Source organism: Vicia villosa, linkage group LG3 (genome assembly GCF_029867415.1).
Source record: "Vicia villosa cultivar HV-30 ecotype Madison, WI linkage group LG3, Vvil1.0, whole genome shotgun sequence".
NCBI classification, from domain to species: domain Eukaryota; kingdom Viridiplantae; phylum Streptophyta; class Magnoliopsida; order Fabales; family Fabaceae; genus Vicia; species Vicia villosa.
Window position 1 is genome coordinate 63,722,317 of NC_081182.1, and position 16,702 is coordinate 63,739,018.

General features: G+C 32.6%; 2 protein-coding genes and 1 long non-coding RNA gene across 4 annotated transcripts; 1 reads left to right on the top strand and 2 right to left on the bottom strand.

Annotated features, from left to right (window-relative positions):
• Window positions 1-1,390: 1,390 nt before the first annotated feature.
• Window positions 1,391-2,797, bottom strand: LOC131661681 (glucan endo-1,3-beta-glucosidase 11-like). The gene has a single exon (XM_058931287.1). It carries the CDS (start codon window positions 2,689-2,691, stop codon window positions 1,627-1,629), a length of 1,065 nt encoding a protein of 354 aa, XP_058787270.1. The 5' UTR covers window positions 2,692-2,797; the 3' UTR covers window positions 1,391-1,626.
• A 1,849-nt stretch (window positions 2,798-4,646) lies between these two features.
• LOC131655959 (uncharacterized) lies at window positions 4,647-5,538 on the top strand. The gene is made up of 2 exons (XR_009299927.1): window positions 4,647-4,803; window positions 5,168-5,538. It is a non-coding gene; the product is annotated as an uncharacterized LOC131655959 (long non-coding RNA).
• A 1,012-nt stretch (window positions 5,539-6,550) lies between these two features.
• LOC131661683 (uncharacterized) lies at window positions 6,551-12,353 on the bottom strand. Of its 2 annotated transcripts, none has more exons than XM_058931290.1 (10): window positions 11,846-12,353; window positions 11,566-11,693; window positions 10,795-10,936; window positions 10,447-10,719; window positions 10,215-10,362; window positions 8,778-9,728; window positions 8,395-8,633; window positions 8,238-8,311; window positions 7,476-7,584; window positions 6,551-7,000 (listed from the first exon to the last, which is right to left on the bottom strand). In XM_058931290.1, exons 2-10 carry the CDS (start codon window positions 11,619-11,621, stop codon window positions 6,977-6,979), a joined length of 2,016 nt encoding a protein of 671 aa, XP_058787273.1. In that variant the 5' UTR covers window positions 11,622-11,693; window positions 11,846-12,353; the 3' UTR covers window positions 6,551-6,976. The 2 variants fall into 2 exon arrangements, with proteins under 2 accessions (XP_058787273.1, XP_058787272.1); XM_058931289.1 differs by having other exon boundaries at window positions 11,774-12,353.
• Window positions 12,354-16,702: the final 4,349 nt, after the last annotated feature.

Below are 16,702 nucleotides of genomic sequence, written 5' to 3' on the forward strand. Positions count from 1 at the left end.
TTTGTGTATTTTGAAATGCAACAAGAAATTTCCTTATTTCCTTATAAAGTGAACTAGCTAAGATATCTCACTTGAGCAATGTAAGACTATGAAATTTTTTCAACTAACACATAATATGGGACTTGATTTAAGGAACTTTTTCAAATTCATCTCCCTATATCCTTCTAATCTTAATCATTATATCCTTCTAATACAATAGGAAATCTTTGATAATGTAAACCGAGATTCATGGTCCTTTTAAGGTATCGCGTGACTCGCTAAATAGTTTATCAATGCTTATTACTCAGTCTACTAGTAAACATACACAACAATCTTATGACATATGCAATGTCGGATCTAGTACAATCAGAGACATACCTAAGACTACCAATAATACTCACATATTCAGTTTCTCTGACACTTTCACTAGTGTTTTTAAACAGTTTCACACTTAGATCGTATGACGTGCACGTAGATTTACAGTATAAATAATTATATTTCTTGAAGATCTTCCTTTTTCGGATCTAATGATTTTGATTTCAAATTTCACACTCGCTTCATATAGTTTACTTTAGAATTATACTCTCTCCGTCTCATAAAAAGTCTCATTTATATTTTTTTTATCTCAAAATAATTGTCTATTTTTTATACCAATATAATATTTATTATTATTTTTCTAGTACTATACTTCTATTTATTATCTTTCACTTTATTAATTATAATTAATAAGACTATTCTAATAAACAATATTCATTTTATCACTAAAATCAATAAATTCAATATTTTTTTTTAAATTGTGCATTACTTACGTAAGACAATTTTTTGTGATATGAATAATATGAATAGGGTATATAGAAGATATATGAAACTTGTATTTTAACGATATGTATTTGAATATTAAAAATGGATATTAACATTACTAAGTGAACCTATGTTGTAGTAGTAGCAATAATAATAATAATAATAATAATAATAATAATAATAATAATAATAATAATAATAATAATAATAATAATAATAATAATAATAATAATAATAATAATAGTTTAAAGATACTGCACTGACAGTGTAAACTAACTTTACACATAAATTCAATCAAAATCCTTACACTTTTTAATTAAAATTGTGTTTTAATTTAATACATGGTTGTGATTGGTTGACACTGTCATTGCATATCTTTTTTTCTCTAATAATAATAATAATAATAATAATAATAATAATAATAATAATAATAATAATAATAATAATAAGAGTGATCTTCAAGAGTAAGTAGTTATTAACATAAGTGTGGAAAAAGAAAATTATTACTTATTATTTTCAATCATTAAATTAAAAAAATTAATGGTCTTTTTGGAGTAAAATTATTGCTTCTCAAGCTTCAAATATCGGAACTAGTTAAAACATATTTCCATAGTCAAAAACTCTATTTTATTACTGTTACACATTATAAGACGACGAGTAACATTCTAATATGAATTACAAAATCAAAATGTATCTGCAAAGCAAATTTTAGTTACAAATAAATTTAATTGATACAAACAAACTCAAAGTAACACCCAAGATTACTAATGATACAATCCAATCCAGAACCCATTGAAACAAATTTGCAACTGATCACATAAACTATGAATTAATATCTCAGCTCAACTAGTTTCTCTTCAATCCCTTTAATCCCTCCACCGTAAACGGAACATCATAAACCTTCTCCATATTAGGGTAAAACATTCCAAAATTTCTCTCCGAAGTAGGCCCCACCTTTCCATTCTCATTAAAAAGAGCAAACAAATAAACGGTCAGATTCGCATTGGGTCTCAAGGGGGTCCCACCGTTAGTGAGAATCTTTTTAACAAGGTTACCGTTGTACGCAGCAGCGTTCTCTGGGGACGCACCCACCTCATCACTATCTCCTTTCGAAGGCCACCCTGTCTCACTCACAACGATCCTTACGTCGTCGTATTTAAGACCCGAAAGCGCCGCAAAAACGGCGTCGATTTGAGCATCAAAGATGTTAAAATACTTTAACCCGTTACCCGGATCCACGTTACCCGGGTTCTCACGAAACAAAGCGTAGTCTAATGAAATGACGTCAGCGTTTGACTCGTAAGCGAAAAAAGGATACACGTTTACCATTAAATACGACGACGTTTCGCGGATGAAATCTAGCATGGGTTTAATAACCGGTTCGATTAAATCAGGTTTAAATGAACCGGTTGAAGATGGATATGAGGATCCGAGAGCGGAGAGTGCGATTGGGGAGGAGATTTTGATGGTGTTATGGAGATTGTTCTTGATGAGTGCTTTGTGAATGTTTCTCATGGCGGGGATAAGGTATTTGGTGGTGTTGTGTGGGTCGACGAAGACTTCGTTGCCAACTGCGATGGCTTCGATGAGTGTGTGGGGTTGGTAAACGACGACGTTTCTGTTGAGCCATGAGATTGCGTAGGAGAGTTTCTTGGCTGTATAGAAGAGTTGTTCGTTGGGGAGGTTGACGGTTACTTTGATTCCGGAACCGGATAGTGCTCGGAGAACGGCACGGTCGGTGTCGAAGAGTTTGACGCGGGTGATTCCTTGTGATTTGAGGAGTTTAACGACTTTGAAGGCTGAGGGGAGGTTGTTGGCTATGCGACCATAGTTTACTCCAATGTAACTACCATCGGTAAATGCAAGTAGTGCTGTGAGTGAGAAGATGGAGACAATGAGTAAACGATGCATGGTGAGAAGGATATGAAAGAATGAGAGTGAGTGTGTGAGAGAGTAGAAGAGAGTTGTGCCCTTTTATATGCATGAAGCATGATAATGGAGATGATGCTGGCAAGGGAAAGGGACCCAGTGAATGATGATGAATGACACGTTGCTCAAAGAAACACGACCGTTTTTGTGTTTGTACTGGTTGCCGGTGCGATAGATTCGATGAAATGTAATCTACACTTCGAGTTCAGTGTGGGACTGTGGGGTGTTTCTTTTATTGGATTCGATTCGGTCCACGTGTTTTCTGCAGCGCTTTGGTCAAAAACATGTGAGATTAGAGTGACTATATGACAAATAAACGTTCATTTTGTTGAAAATAGAGAAGGAGTTAATTGGATTTATTGACGTTTACTGGATGTTTTACTCCCAAAACTACTTTATCTTAACATAATTCGAACGTTGGATTTTGATTGATTGTTGTTAAAAGTTTAAGTTGGTAAACTGTAGTTGTTTGAATTATTTATTGAATAGTTTTCCAATAAATACTAAAGAGTTTGTTGAAGTTAATCGGTAATTGATCAAGTGTTTCCATAAATTCTTACCGTACTTTGCAAGGGGAAATTTTAAAATTTATTTAGAACTTATTTCTAAAGTTTACTTTATCAACATATACTACTCCACAATTATTCAAACACGAGGCCAATGACGTCTACTCTTATAGGGTGTCGTAAGGGCAGTCCTATTTATACTTGTTGTCTACCATTCCCACCATGACCGTTGGAGACAAAACAATTGAATTTGTGTTTCCTATTCTACCATTCAACGGATCTATTTCTTCAGCTATAAAAAGAAGACTTGGAAGAATTTGAAATCAACTAATCAGTTTTACAAAACTACATTAAAGCGTTGCACAAACTCTGTTGAGATATTCTTTATATAGTTTTGTATTTTTAGCAAGGAGCTTTTGTTCATATCTTGTTTTCAACACTTTTGTGTTGTTGTACTTAAATATTGTGGAATATAGTCAGGATTCTCAAGAAAACTTTGGTTGCGATCATAGTGGTTTGTCAATAAGGATCGACTGAACATGTCGAGGTTGTCAACAAGGTTGATCAGATTCAGTGTGGTTGTCTACAGCTTGACATTAAGGATCAGTTGAACTTTTTTGGGGTTGTCAACAAGGTTGATCAGACATAGTGTGGTTGTCTTTGGCTTGAGATTAAGGATCAACAAACTTTTAGACTTGTCAACAAGGTTGATCAAATTTATTGTGGTTGTCTGTAATCGGTTGATTATAGTGGATTAAGTTCTTGTTGATAAGGCAAAATCACCTTGGTGGGTGGACCGAAGTAACTTCGTTAATAGTGAACCAGGATAAATATAATTATGTTCATTTATTTTTATTCACTTGTTAGCTTTGTGTTTAAGTTGCGAAAAGATTATATTTGGTGCAACCCAATTCAAACCCCCTTCTGGTGCTTCTTGCACCTTCAAAATGGGACTGTTTTTAAAATTGAGGTTGAATTAGTTTTGGAGGGAAAAGAGGTTGAGGTGGCTTGAGATCGTTGAATCTCTTCCCTTGGATGGTGATTCGACGCTTAGAGCTCATCAAGGATTAGGATTGATTTTTGAGAATTAGTTAGAAAATGTATTTCTTTGGGTGTAAAATTGAGTAGTGATTCGTGTTTGTATTAAACTGAATTTAGTGGAAAAAATAGAGTGGAAGTGTGTTAGTTTGAGTTTTAAAAGTTAGTTAGTTTGAATGTTTGTGGGGGGAAGTAAGTTTTAGGGGTAGTTTGGTCATTGTGATGGGATAGGTGGCATATGTTTTTTTTTAGAGGTAGCTATGTTGTTAGATGGTTACAAGTTGGTTGAAAGTTTGTTAAGAAAGTTAAGTTGGTTAAAGAATGGTTAAAGGTTAGTTTGTACCTAACTTTAGGTAGTTAGAAATGAGGTTGGAGGTTGGGAGTGTTGTGATTTAAAAAGTTTAACATTTAAGTGTGAATTGTAGTTAAAGTGAAATGATGTCAAATGAGTGGCTTTCTTGAATTATTCCCCTTGTACTTGAAACTATGTTGGATGTCCTTGCTTGAATGGCATGATGGCACCTGGTATCTTGTTTTTGGTTTGCACATGGTATGAGTATTGTAATTAAGTTTGGACATGAATAGTAGAATGCACATGTTGAGATGAAGTACTGAACATGAATGATGCATTGTATGTATTTTATTTGAACTGTATGTATGGTTCTTAGACTCTTATGTTTGAGCTGAATGATGATTATGGACATGTCTGAACTGTGGATGCATTTCTCTTGATTTTAAGTTGCCTTGAACTTGTACTGTGTGATTGGTTGCACTGCATGGGTTGTATTATTGCATCATGAGTGTTTGTTTGAACCTGTTTACACATGTCCAGCTTGAACCATGTTGATGATGACATGAACGTTGTACTGATGGATCAGCATACGCTTTGCAATTGGTTCTAAATGGTTTTGCAGGTTGGTAACATGGTGTAAGGGAGCAAGTCATGCATAGAACCAAGCATGGTTTGGAATTTTTGAAGCCTTCTTGTACATGAAAAAATATGAAGGTCAAGATGAAGAGGCAATGGGTGGAATTGAAGACCGAAGAGAATTAGTCTTAGGATTAGTTTTATTTTAGAAGTGAAGGTCAATGGTCAAGGTCTATGGTCAACTGTTGACCAAAAGTCAACAGTTTATCCAAAAAGTCAACTATTCTAAAATGTAATTTTTTCTCTCTTTTTGTAATCTTTTGTAATTGCACTTTTTAGCCTTGTAATGACTAAAATGACTTGTGATCCAAGTGATTTGAATGAAAATAACAACTTTCCTCCTTTTTCAATTTGAAATCAAATTGTTTTGAAATCCTTCAATTTGACTCTAATAACCATTGTATGCATCCAACATTGTATCTAAAATTGTAGCAGGAATTGATCATGAATGGGAAAGTCAATATAATTTAGTCAACAAAAGTCTACCTTCCATGGTTGACTTGTTGATCAAAAGTCAACTTATTTCCAAATGTAAATATCTTCAATTCTTCTTCTTTATTTAAAGTCTTTCTTCTTTCTTCCCTAGTGAAACTTAATAGAATCCTAATAACTTGCATCACAAGCAACATGAAGAACACCACTTGATCAGATGAACCAAATATCATTGAGGACAAATTAACAAACCTTTGACCTAAGATGTCACATGAATGCCATGATATCTAAATGAATGATTAAGAGAGCTATGCATGTAAATGAGCAAGAGCTATAAGCTAGATAAAATGTGAAAAAGATATGGCAAATTTGAGATATAACACCGAGCCAGAGGTAATGTTAACATAACACTTTTTATTTATCGATTAGAGGTGTATTAACCTAACCAGACCAAAGGTATATTAACATAACATTTTTTACTAATCAGTCATAGATATATTAATCTAACCGAGTCAAAGGTATATTAACATAACACTTTTCACTTATCGATCAAAGATATATTAACCTAACCGGATCAAGAAGTATATTATCATTGCTATAGCTACCCTTCAAGTCAATTTGAATTAATCCCCTACAGAGGTTGACTCCACCGATAAGGCCTTTGAAAGGGCTAAGTAAAGTACAAGTGCTAGACAAATATATCAAAAGAAAAATTAAGAATATGTTGGTAAGTAAATAATTAATATACTTACAAATTTAAAAGGAGTCTTAACGAAAAGAATTTTATATTTAAAGCAGTAGTAGTATTTTATTTCAATTGTTTTTAAAATAAAGAGGTCCCATCTTAAATAGGAGTACTTCTTAAATATAGAGTGAGAGGATTGAATGCCATCTTAAATAAAGAGGTCCCATCTTAAATAGGATCTAACTATTAAAATTTAAAGCATTAATATGTAGTTGCTCACTTCTAGATAAAACACGGGCACAATGCTAGTTAGAAATTTATATACTCGGTGGTTGTCAACTATGCAAAATTGATGTGTTGAATATATATACATTGAAGGAATTAATTACTTTGACTAAATTTACACGTTTCCTATACATATATACATATGATAACTTAGACTATGCAAATCGTAGTAAGAGAAAAGATGGAGCTTAGGTGAAAAGTGTATAAACAAAATTTGTCACCAAGAAAACGAATATCTCAGACTCTTTGTATGTAATCGTATGGGATCGCAGAAGAAGCAGCTGTACACCCGGATGCCTGAACGCCCAAACACCGTGTTTCTGTGCAGTTGATTGATGTCAGGATTGTCAAACTAGTTTTGCAAACGCAAGAGCGGTATCTTGATAGACATAGCTAAACTTTCTTTTTTTCTTCTGCCTGGAATTGAAATGAATATTATATAAGTGGCCTTGAGAATCAATTAATGTCTTCAATAATGATAGCTTATTTCCATACAAAGCAGCACAACTCAAGAATGCTATCAAATTTATTTGATCTATAGAAGCAATAAGAAAAAATAGGCTTATTCTAATTTATTTAACAGAAAGTAACATGTAGCAATGCTATAACTTTTAGAAGGAACTACACGCTCCAGAAACAATTTTGATTTGTTTTGTGCATTTTAAAAGAATTCCATTTTTCGGTCAAAAAAAAAGAAAAGAATTCCATTTTAAATCAGTGAAGAGAGTTTTGCTCCAGCTTATTTATCATTTTTCCTCAATCAAAACTATATAAGCGTCAACATGGAACAGGGATTTTAAAAACTGAAGGGAGAAAAAAAAGCTTATTAAATAAGAGCTAGAATAAGATTTTCCACAACAAACAACATTCTACTCAATTTAACGGTTCTCACCAGATCCACTGCCAAACAAGTTTTTCTATTGCCGGTAAGATCTGACTGATGTGATCTTTGGCATCGACCATATAACCTTTGGATAAACTCCTGCATATGATTATAGATACTGCATATGACCATGCCAAATTAAAGTTAGCGACAAATATTTATTCAGCCTTTTCACAAATGGGAAATAATTGTAAATTATCTTTAAGTCTATCATTGTGTTACTTTTTACCAATTCCTTACTCCTTCATTGAATAGAGTCATCCTATTTTCCAACTAGCTAAATTCTTTGAAAGTCCAAGGCCCCTTCTAAGATCAATTTTTGTGAGCCACAAGGCTCATTCTACTGACACGTTGATTATGGAGTTTCCTAGTCAGAATCAATCCCTTAAACTATTCTTAAAATGTATTTTCATAAATATATTGCCATAATACATTGTCAACACAATGGTAAAGCCATCATAGAGTTGGATTTCTCAGTTCTCACTTAGATGAACCGAGTGCCATATTTACCAAATTCCTTACATCTAAAACAATGACTGGCTTCACTTCCAATATTAATCTCCCTATTCTACCAAAAATGACCAGTGTTGCCTTGAAATTCAATTAAAGAAGTACACATCACTTTAAATATAATATTGACTTTATGATTAAATTTATCAGTGCAATAGCTCAATGAGTTTTAAGTAACACTGTCTTTTAAGCTATAGTACAAAAATGTAAAAACGTGATAGATAAATTATTTGCCAGTATAGGAATAGAATAAAAATATACCTTAGTCGATGCCTGTTGCAGGCTGCGAAAAAGGCAACAAACCCATATACTATGCTTTTGAGTGCTCGGAAAATCTGAAAAAGTAAGTATAAAAAACCCATCAATTCTTTGATGAAACTACCTACATCCAAAAACTATTGATAGGCCATCTTACAACCTGCGAAAAAAGATCATTCCAAAGAGAGCGCCACACGGAAACTTCATAACTGCTGACTGTGGCTTCAGAAGATGAAGCCAACCGGATTACGCTACCAAGAAACTGCCATGCCTCTCCAAGTATATTAAAAATGCGTGTGCATATTACAGCCAGAAAACTGAATAGTGTCATGACTAGACGAACAGGGGCATATAGAAATTCCCAGAGAATCCAAAATAGAGGATATAAGACACAAGTAGCTGCAGTACATTGAAGAAAAGAACATGCAGGTAATTAGTATAGTTTGTATATCAGATGAAAATTATTTACTATGCTGTTAAAAGCAATGGTCAACTTAAAAAATAACAGACAGCACTAGAAGTCCAAAACACGTGATGACCTACCAATCCTCCAAACAACGGTGAGGATAAACCATAGTGGCAAAAAGAGTAGTTCCACCACATCTCCCACTAGATTGCAAGAAGTCTCAATCCCAAACCAAATGACAGAGAATATGCTTTCTAATAGTTCAAACAAAATATTTAAGCTTGGGAGAAGAAATCCAAAAATCTCCACTACTGACTCTATAAGAGGTTGAACAAGAACTGAAAAAAAGGACCGTGTAGTATGTGTAAAGGCGAGAAACCACCTAACAGCCTTCTGGAAGTTATGTAGAAACAGCATTGTCCCTAAGTATTTGACCCTTGAAACCATCTCCCAAGTTTCAATCCAATCAAAAAGAGGCCCACATATACGAGATGCGGTTGCCTTGAGAACTGGAACATTTTTGTATAAATCATAGAATCCAATGAGGACAGTGACAAATGACATTATAACATATAACAGTCTAACAAGTGGACACATCCAAGGACGATAAAGATTGCATAACACTGGATATGACTGAAGGAAGATCACCCAAGATGGAAGACCAGCCTCTAACAAAGTAAGCAATCGCAGATCAGATACAATAACATCCCTTAATTTGAATGGGAGGTCGTGATCATTAAACCTAAATAACAGTAGAGCATCATTATACTGAGTGGTTTCAACCCCATCATCAGAAACAGATGCAGACCTCGGAGAACAATTCAACGAGTTATTAATTTCAGCTGCTGAATAGCTATCAACATCAACTTCAGCACTAAAGGAATTCAGTAACTTTCTTCTCTTATAAGGCCCAGAAGGAGGAGGTGTGTGCAGCGTGTCAGTTTTCGCTTCGGCATCATCAGAATATGCTCCAGTTATGGTATCCAAACTATCTTCAAAAGTTACGGTATCATTGCAAATGTTATCGTCATCGTCATCAATGGATACATTCTCTGAAAGAATCTCACTAGCATCATAAAATATTTCCCCTGTCAAAATTTCACAAAGAAATGTTTATTGAAAGTCCGTGTTAGTACAGAACTAAAAAACAATGCAGCCTCTAGTATCGATCATGTAAAATACAATAAACTCTTTAGTCAGTGGTCATGTTTGGAAAAAGGATAAAATAGTAAACTAAGCTTCTAGAATATAATTCTAACTTTTCAAACTCAACCCTCGCCTCCACCCAAAGAAAGGTTAAGGAAAATTGAATGGATAGAGAGGGACTAAGTGGGAAAAAGATGCCTCCAGTCTCTTTAGCTTCAACTCTATAACTAATTAATTCATATATCAAAATTTTATGAGATGTGTGTGTGCATTGAGCTATATGCCTGTATCAGTACATATGTATATGTCTGCTCTCACAGGAAATCTGAAAGCTACAGACAGCTAGATGCTTCTTACAAATGCTATCCTAAATTTATATGTAACATGTACATTGACATGAAAGCAATGATAGGAATTCCTGTTACCACCTGAGGCAGAATCCAGGTGCCCTTTCAAAAGTTGCCGTTCGGAAAGTGTTCCTGAGAACCATGAAGACATACAGCTTGCAGCTTGAGCAATATTGTCAAATTCCCATCTTTTCATAAGTTTAGCTTCTATAGCCAGTGATGTATCAGTCTGAAAAATAAAAGAAAAATCAATAAATAATTGTACAGACAACAAACTTTAAAGACAACAAGCTTGCCAGAGAGATTGTAACACCTGGAGCTCATTAAAGTAGTTGATACCACGAACATTGTTCCATGCAACCTCAAATACAATAAAGCCATGTAGAGTTCTATGTAGTTCACTGCTGAATTGTAAAGAATTCCTTATGTTTTTTACAGGCAGCAACACTCTCTTTCTTGATGACACTACTGCTTCAATCACTGAGAACAATTTCTTTGGTTTACTCGTGCTTGGTTGAGAAGAAACCTCCTTCCCTTCTTTTTTTTCTCTTCGATTTTTGCTGTATGCAAAAGGAGACAACCTTGACTGCAGATAAACAAAAACAATTAACTTGTATTCCAGGAAACCATTACTTCAAATGATTGTGGTGTGTTTAGCAACCTTGGTAACCATCAATTGCCAAAAGTGTGCTCCCCGTGAACCAAGGTCTCTCAACCATGGTCTATTGTCAACAAAAATATACATTTTTTTACTATCATTTGCAAGGAAAAGACTAAGATCCGCAAAATAAGATTGCAAGTCTCTGCAAAACAAATCACATGCATGAATTAGATCAGTATGAGAAAAACAGAAACACACAAATAACTCTGCTAACTTAGTATTATCGATCAATGTAAACACAGTAGTAGATAACCAACAACAACAACAACATAAACATTTTCGGTTACAATAACAGAAAACTTCGTTGAATTCTTAAATCACTATAGCTGAAAGAATCAATAGCATTACGCCAGCTGAACTTTCCAATTCCAAGAAAACAATGTGACTATCATTGAATCTCTAGAAAACATAAAACAGTAAATTACCTATGAACCAGAATCCAAAAACTCAATACTAATAATCAAATAATTTAAAAAAAAAAAAAAAAAGTAGAACGCAGCACCAGGCTCATGAATGAAACAAAACTCATTTCAATTTTAGTTGACAAAAAATTTCACATAAATAAAGAAACAAACGCATGATCCAATAAAATTCAACCCTATAATTATAACCAAAAAATAAAAAATAAACAAATTAAAGTCAAAGTCAAATTCAAATTCAAATCAATTCCATCTTCAATTTCACAACAGCATTTCATTTCATCAACACACCATCAAACATTCAATTACAAAGCACCAGCACCATCATGCATGCATAATCATGAAAACATACCTAATTTGCAACCCTGTAAGAGGAAAAATGCAGCGTTCATCGTCACATTTCCCCATCTAGAGAACCAAGAACACCTTCAAAGCCTTTATTAGTATCACCAAAACCTTGAACAAATTCTCCACTATCACCTGTATCAAATTCCGAAAAACAGAGAGTCACTCTCAACAATGCATTCATTGATTGACGGACGAAGCATTAGAAAGAAGACCTGAGAGATTGAAAACGAAATTGAAATTGAAATTCCAGAAAAATGAAGAATGAAATGTGAAGAAACAAGAACCGCCACAGAGTAACTTCATAACAGATAGCAGAGCAGAAGGAATTAAAGAAGGAGATAAGAGTTCATAAATGCGTAGCACAGATAGGTTTTAATTTCAAAGCGTGTCAGCGAATTTCTGTTAGCGATTGTGCCAATTTCAATTCGTTTCAGAAGAGAGAGAAAGAAAATGAGGAGAAACAAGAGAGAGAAAGTGGTTGAACCCAAGAACACGTTCGTTTTTTATTTAATTATTATTATTATTATTAATATTTTTTGGATATTTGTGTGTTAGCGTGTGTATGTGTGTTGTTAGAAATCTTTAAAATAGAAACAGGGAAAATAAATGAGAACAAAAATGAGACGGTGGTGCAAGGGTAAAATGGTAATATATGGTGACGCAATTGAACAGAGAAAAAAAGAAAGTAAAATTTTCTTTTCTGAAACACAAAGAAAAAGGAAAGGAAGGAAATGAAGCATTGAAGGCGGGAGCACGCGGTTTATTAAAATGTGGGTTCTGCAAAAATTATTGATACTAATTTTGCTGTTTATTACTCTATTTAGTTGTCATTTTATTTTATAAAAATTAGTCAGCTAAGTTGATATTTAACTTAATCAGGAAATTTTAGTTTAAATTAATTTCAGTATTATATATAAAAAATTATTAATCTTTTGTAGTTGTATTTTGAAACATCCTATTACAACAAAAAATAATAATCATTAATACAGTTTCATAATATCGAAATAGCCTTTAATTAAATTAAAGAGTGTTTGTTTCAAGGTTGTAAAGGTTTATTCCTAAAAATATAAAAGTTATAAATATAGATTCTTGTATTTATTTCAAAATTAAAATATTGATTCTCGAATATAAAATATTTTAGGAATAAAACAACATTCATATTTGTATGCTTTTATTTTCAAGGTAAAGGGTGGGCATATATGATTCTCATAAAAGTTGGAATAAATTTAGATAATTAGATATAATTTTACTTTTACTTTTATACTCACAAATGTGATAAATATCAACAAAAATATATTTTATATATTTGTGTTAAGATTCTCATAATTAATTTTTCAAAAAACATAAATATTTATGTGTAATTAATGAAACAAACGTCATGTGTGTTTATTTTAAGAATTAAAATTATAATCTTTGACAATATTATTTTTGCGACCATTATTTTCAAAAATTGCATTCCTATTTAAATTTTTGGTAATTACTATATTTTGATAGGAATATTATGAAGCATATTTAATTTTAAATTTTAATATAAAATTAAAAAAAGAATTAACATAATTGGAAGTAAAAAGTTATAGGTGTTACATTTTATTCTTAATAAAATATAGGATTTTCATCTTATGTAAAGAATGAATGGAAGAGAATTATATCTAAAATAACTTTTTAGAAATAAAATAGTATTTAAGAATTAAAAACAACTGAGTCTTATTTTACTATATGGATCAACTTTTATTATAATGTTCTTTTTATTAAGGATCATGTATCTATTCAAATTGTCCTATTGCAAAATTAGAAACTTCATTTATATGTGTCGCTAAAACCACTTAAGGGTATTTGCGGTGCATTTTAGGCGATTTTGACGAAAAAAATCATCTGAACTACAAGAAAAAAAATCATGCGGTTTGGTTTGGTTCGGTTGACTTTTAAAAAAAAACGAACCGAACTAATACGGTTTGGTTCGGTTGCTTTGGTTTTTCACAAATATTTTATTGAGCCATACATACACATATAAATGACAACATAACTTTGTATTTAGACATTCATACACTATCAAATAACAACAAAACTCGTCATATTTTGACAACAACTTTCCATTGAATATGTAAAAATTAAATTAGACAAAAGTGGAATAATAAACATAAAATAATAGCATAAAACAATATAAAAATTATTATAATGAAACAAAAAAGGTTTAATACTCTTTTTGGTCAGCTATACCTATGGATCCATTTTACTCCTTTTTCTTTTAAAAGGACCAAATTAATCCTTTCTTCATCTGTTTATCAATCATAACAAGAATCATTGTCCTTTTCGCTATGTGTGTTTGTTTAAGGTTTACTTTTTTTTTAACGAAAGTTAAACACCCTAGATCTGAAATTAGGTGTATAAAATTCAATCAATTTGTCATAATCAGTGGAGGGAGAGAGAGTTAAACACCCCAGATTTGAATTAGATGTTCAAACAACTAAACTTAATAGTCAAATATTGTGAACAAAAAGAAATTATTGTGGATATATGTGGGTATGAATTTTGTTAATCTTTCTCTGTTCTCTCTCTATTCCACTGTGTATTACATTTTTTTTCAACTACTGTAGATAATTTTCTGGGTTTTCTGGAATATGATTTCTTAATTATTTAAATAATATGATTTCTTCAATTTGGTTGAGAACTATTCCGTAAGGAGCTACTTTTAAGAGTTTAATTTTAAGTATGTTTTGATGATGGTTTAAGATTGAGAACAAAGGATATAGAATTTCTCCGATTACACAAATTGCAAGAAAAATAAAAATTGAAGAATATTTAGATGAGATTTTAAAATTGTAAAAAAAGGAGTTTTGGAAATGGGATAAATTTCTGGAAAATGGTATGAATGTTGCAAGAATAGATGAATTTATGAGCAATGGTATGAACGTTGCAAGAATGAGATGAATTTATGAGCAATAGTATGAATGTTGCCAGAAATCTGGGTTTTTGATGAATACGTGCCACATAAGCGTTATGTGTATGCCAAGTGGCCTGTAATTTTGACTTTGACTAACAGGCCTAACGGAAAGGACTAACGTGACACTATTTGAAGACACAAGGGATTCTATTGGTCCTTTTAAAAGAAAAGGGACTAAAATGGATCCAGAGGTATAGGTAAAGGACCAAAAAGGGTATTAAGCCAACAAAAAAATAGAAGAGATGAGAGATTAGTGAAGATGAAAAAGAAAAAACAAAAGAGTTGAGAGATTAGAGAAGAAGATGTGCGACAAAAACAAAAACTAAAATAAGGAACATTTGCAAAAAATTGAGAAGGTGAAAAAGAAAGAATATAAGAGAGTAAATATTAGAGAAGAAGAGGGAATATGTATGTGGCAAAGAAGGTACAATAATACTTATAGATTTAAGATGATCGGAACTGAAATCATATGTGTAAGGATGAGAAAATTGTTCGTAATCATAAGGCTAAGGTATAATAGGTTTAAGTTTGGGTTGGATGTGAGTTAAGTAAGAGTTGGGTTGTAACATAATGCGGTTTGATTCAGTTTACAAAATATAAACCGCAAACCGAACCAAACAGTACAGTTTTGTTAAAAGATTACCCAAACAAATCCGAAACAAATGTGGTTTTTTGCGGTTTCGGTTTGGTTTGCGGTTTTCTATTGGATTGGTTTGGTTTTGAACATCCCTACATCCACTGTTCAAGTTGGCACATACAACTCAATAATAAAGTCTGTAGCCTTTAGGGGTGTTCAAAACCAAACCAACCCAATAGAAAACCGCAAACCAAACCAAACCAAACCGAAACCGCAAAAAACCGCATTTGGTTCGGATTAGTTTGGGTCATCTTATAACAAAACCGCACGGTTCGGTTTGCGGTTTGTATTTTGTAAACCGAACTAAACCGAATCAAACCGAATTATGTTACAATCTAACTTTTACTTAACTCACATCCAACCCAAACTTAACTCTATTATACTTTAGCCTTATGATTACGAACAATTTTCTCATCCTTACACATATGATTTTAGTTCCGATCTTCTCAAATCTCTAATAGCATTATCGCGCCTTCTTTGCCACATACATCTTCCCTCTTTTTCTAAAATCTCTACTCTCTTATATTCTTTCTTTTTCACCTTCTTATTTTTATGCAAATGTTCCCTATTTCAGTTTCGTTTTTATCACACATCTTCTTCTCTAATATCTCAACTCTTTTGTTTTTTTTTTCTTTTTCACCTTCACTAATCTCTCGTCTCTTCTATTTTTTTGTTTCATTCTAATAATTTTTATAGTTTTTTATACTATTATTTTATGTTTATTATTATTTCACTTTTGTCTAATTCAATTTTTACATATTAAATAGAAAGTTGTTGTCAAAATATGACGACTTTTGTTGTTATCTGATAGTGTATGAATGTCTAAATACAAAGTTATATTGTCATCTATATGTATATGTATGGTTCAATAAAATATTTGTAAAAAATGAACCAACCAAACCAAACCAAACCGCATTAGTTTGGTTTGGTTTGCTTCGAATTTTTATTAAAAGTCAATCGAACCAAACCAAACCGCACGATTTTTTCTGTTGCGTTTTGGATGATTTTTTCTGTCAAAATCGCCTAAACCGCACCGCGAACACCCCTAGTAGCCTTTGTTTCATTTGGGTTGACACATGTATATTACAGGTAGACACATACTAAAATAAATTATTTTTTGTGTCGACACATACGTCAAACAGGTCGGCTCATGTACGTAAGTGCTCAAATAAGGTTGTAGCTTCTATTTTGTTTAGGTCGACACATAGACTTCTTCAGGTTGGCACATGCAGTTACTTTCAATACCATGTGTCGTCATATGCATCAAACATGCCGACACATATTGTTTCTTGAGTCACGTTCTTTAATTTTTTTAATTACGAATTTCCTTCTTTTGCCATAATCTTTGGTAGATTTGGGGTTTTTGTACAAGACAGACCAAGAAGGAACCGCAGCCTAGTGAAAGCTTTGTAGATAAATCACGCAAAAGAGTAGCGTGAGAACGATAAATTAAATTGAGAGTCTTGTGTTGCAATAGGTACAATTGGTCGTGCGTGAAATCTTTAGAGATAAATAACTAAAAGGAGTAGCGATAGTCGCATAGTCTGATAGCTATTGTGTCTT

What these genes read in the sequence shown, in the direction of transcription:
- LOC131661683 (XM_058931290.1), bottom strand. Translation starts at nt 11,621, where the DNA reads ATGGGGAAATGTGACGATGAACGCTGCATTTTTCCTCTTACAGGGTTG. An exon ending in CTTACAGGGTTGCAAATTAG is followed by an intron (nt 10,937 to 11,565) that starts GTATGTTTTCAT and finishes TTTGTTTTGCAG; the next exon opens with AGACTTGCAATCTTATTTTG. An exon ending in ACTACTTTAATGAGCTCCAG is followed by an intron (nt 10,363 to 10,446) that starts GTGTTACAATCT and finishes TTTATTTTTCAG; the next exon opens with ACTGATACATCACTGGCTAT.
- LOC131661681 (XM_058931287.1), bottom strand. Translation starts at nt 2,691, where the DNA reads ATGCATCGTTTACTCATTGTCTCCATCTTCTCACTCACAGCACTACTT.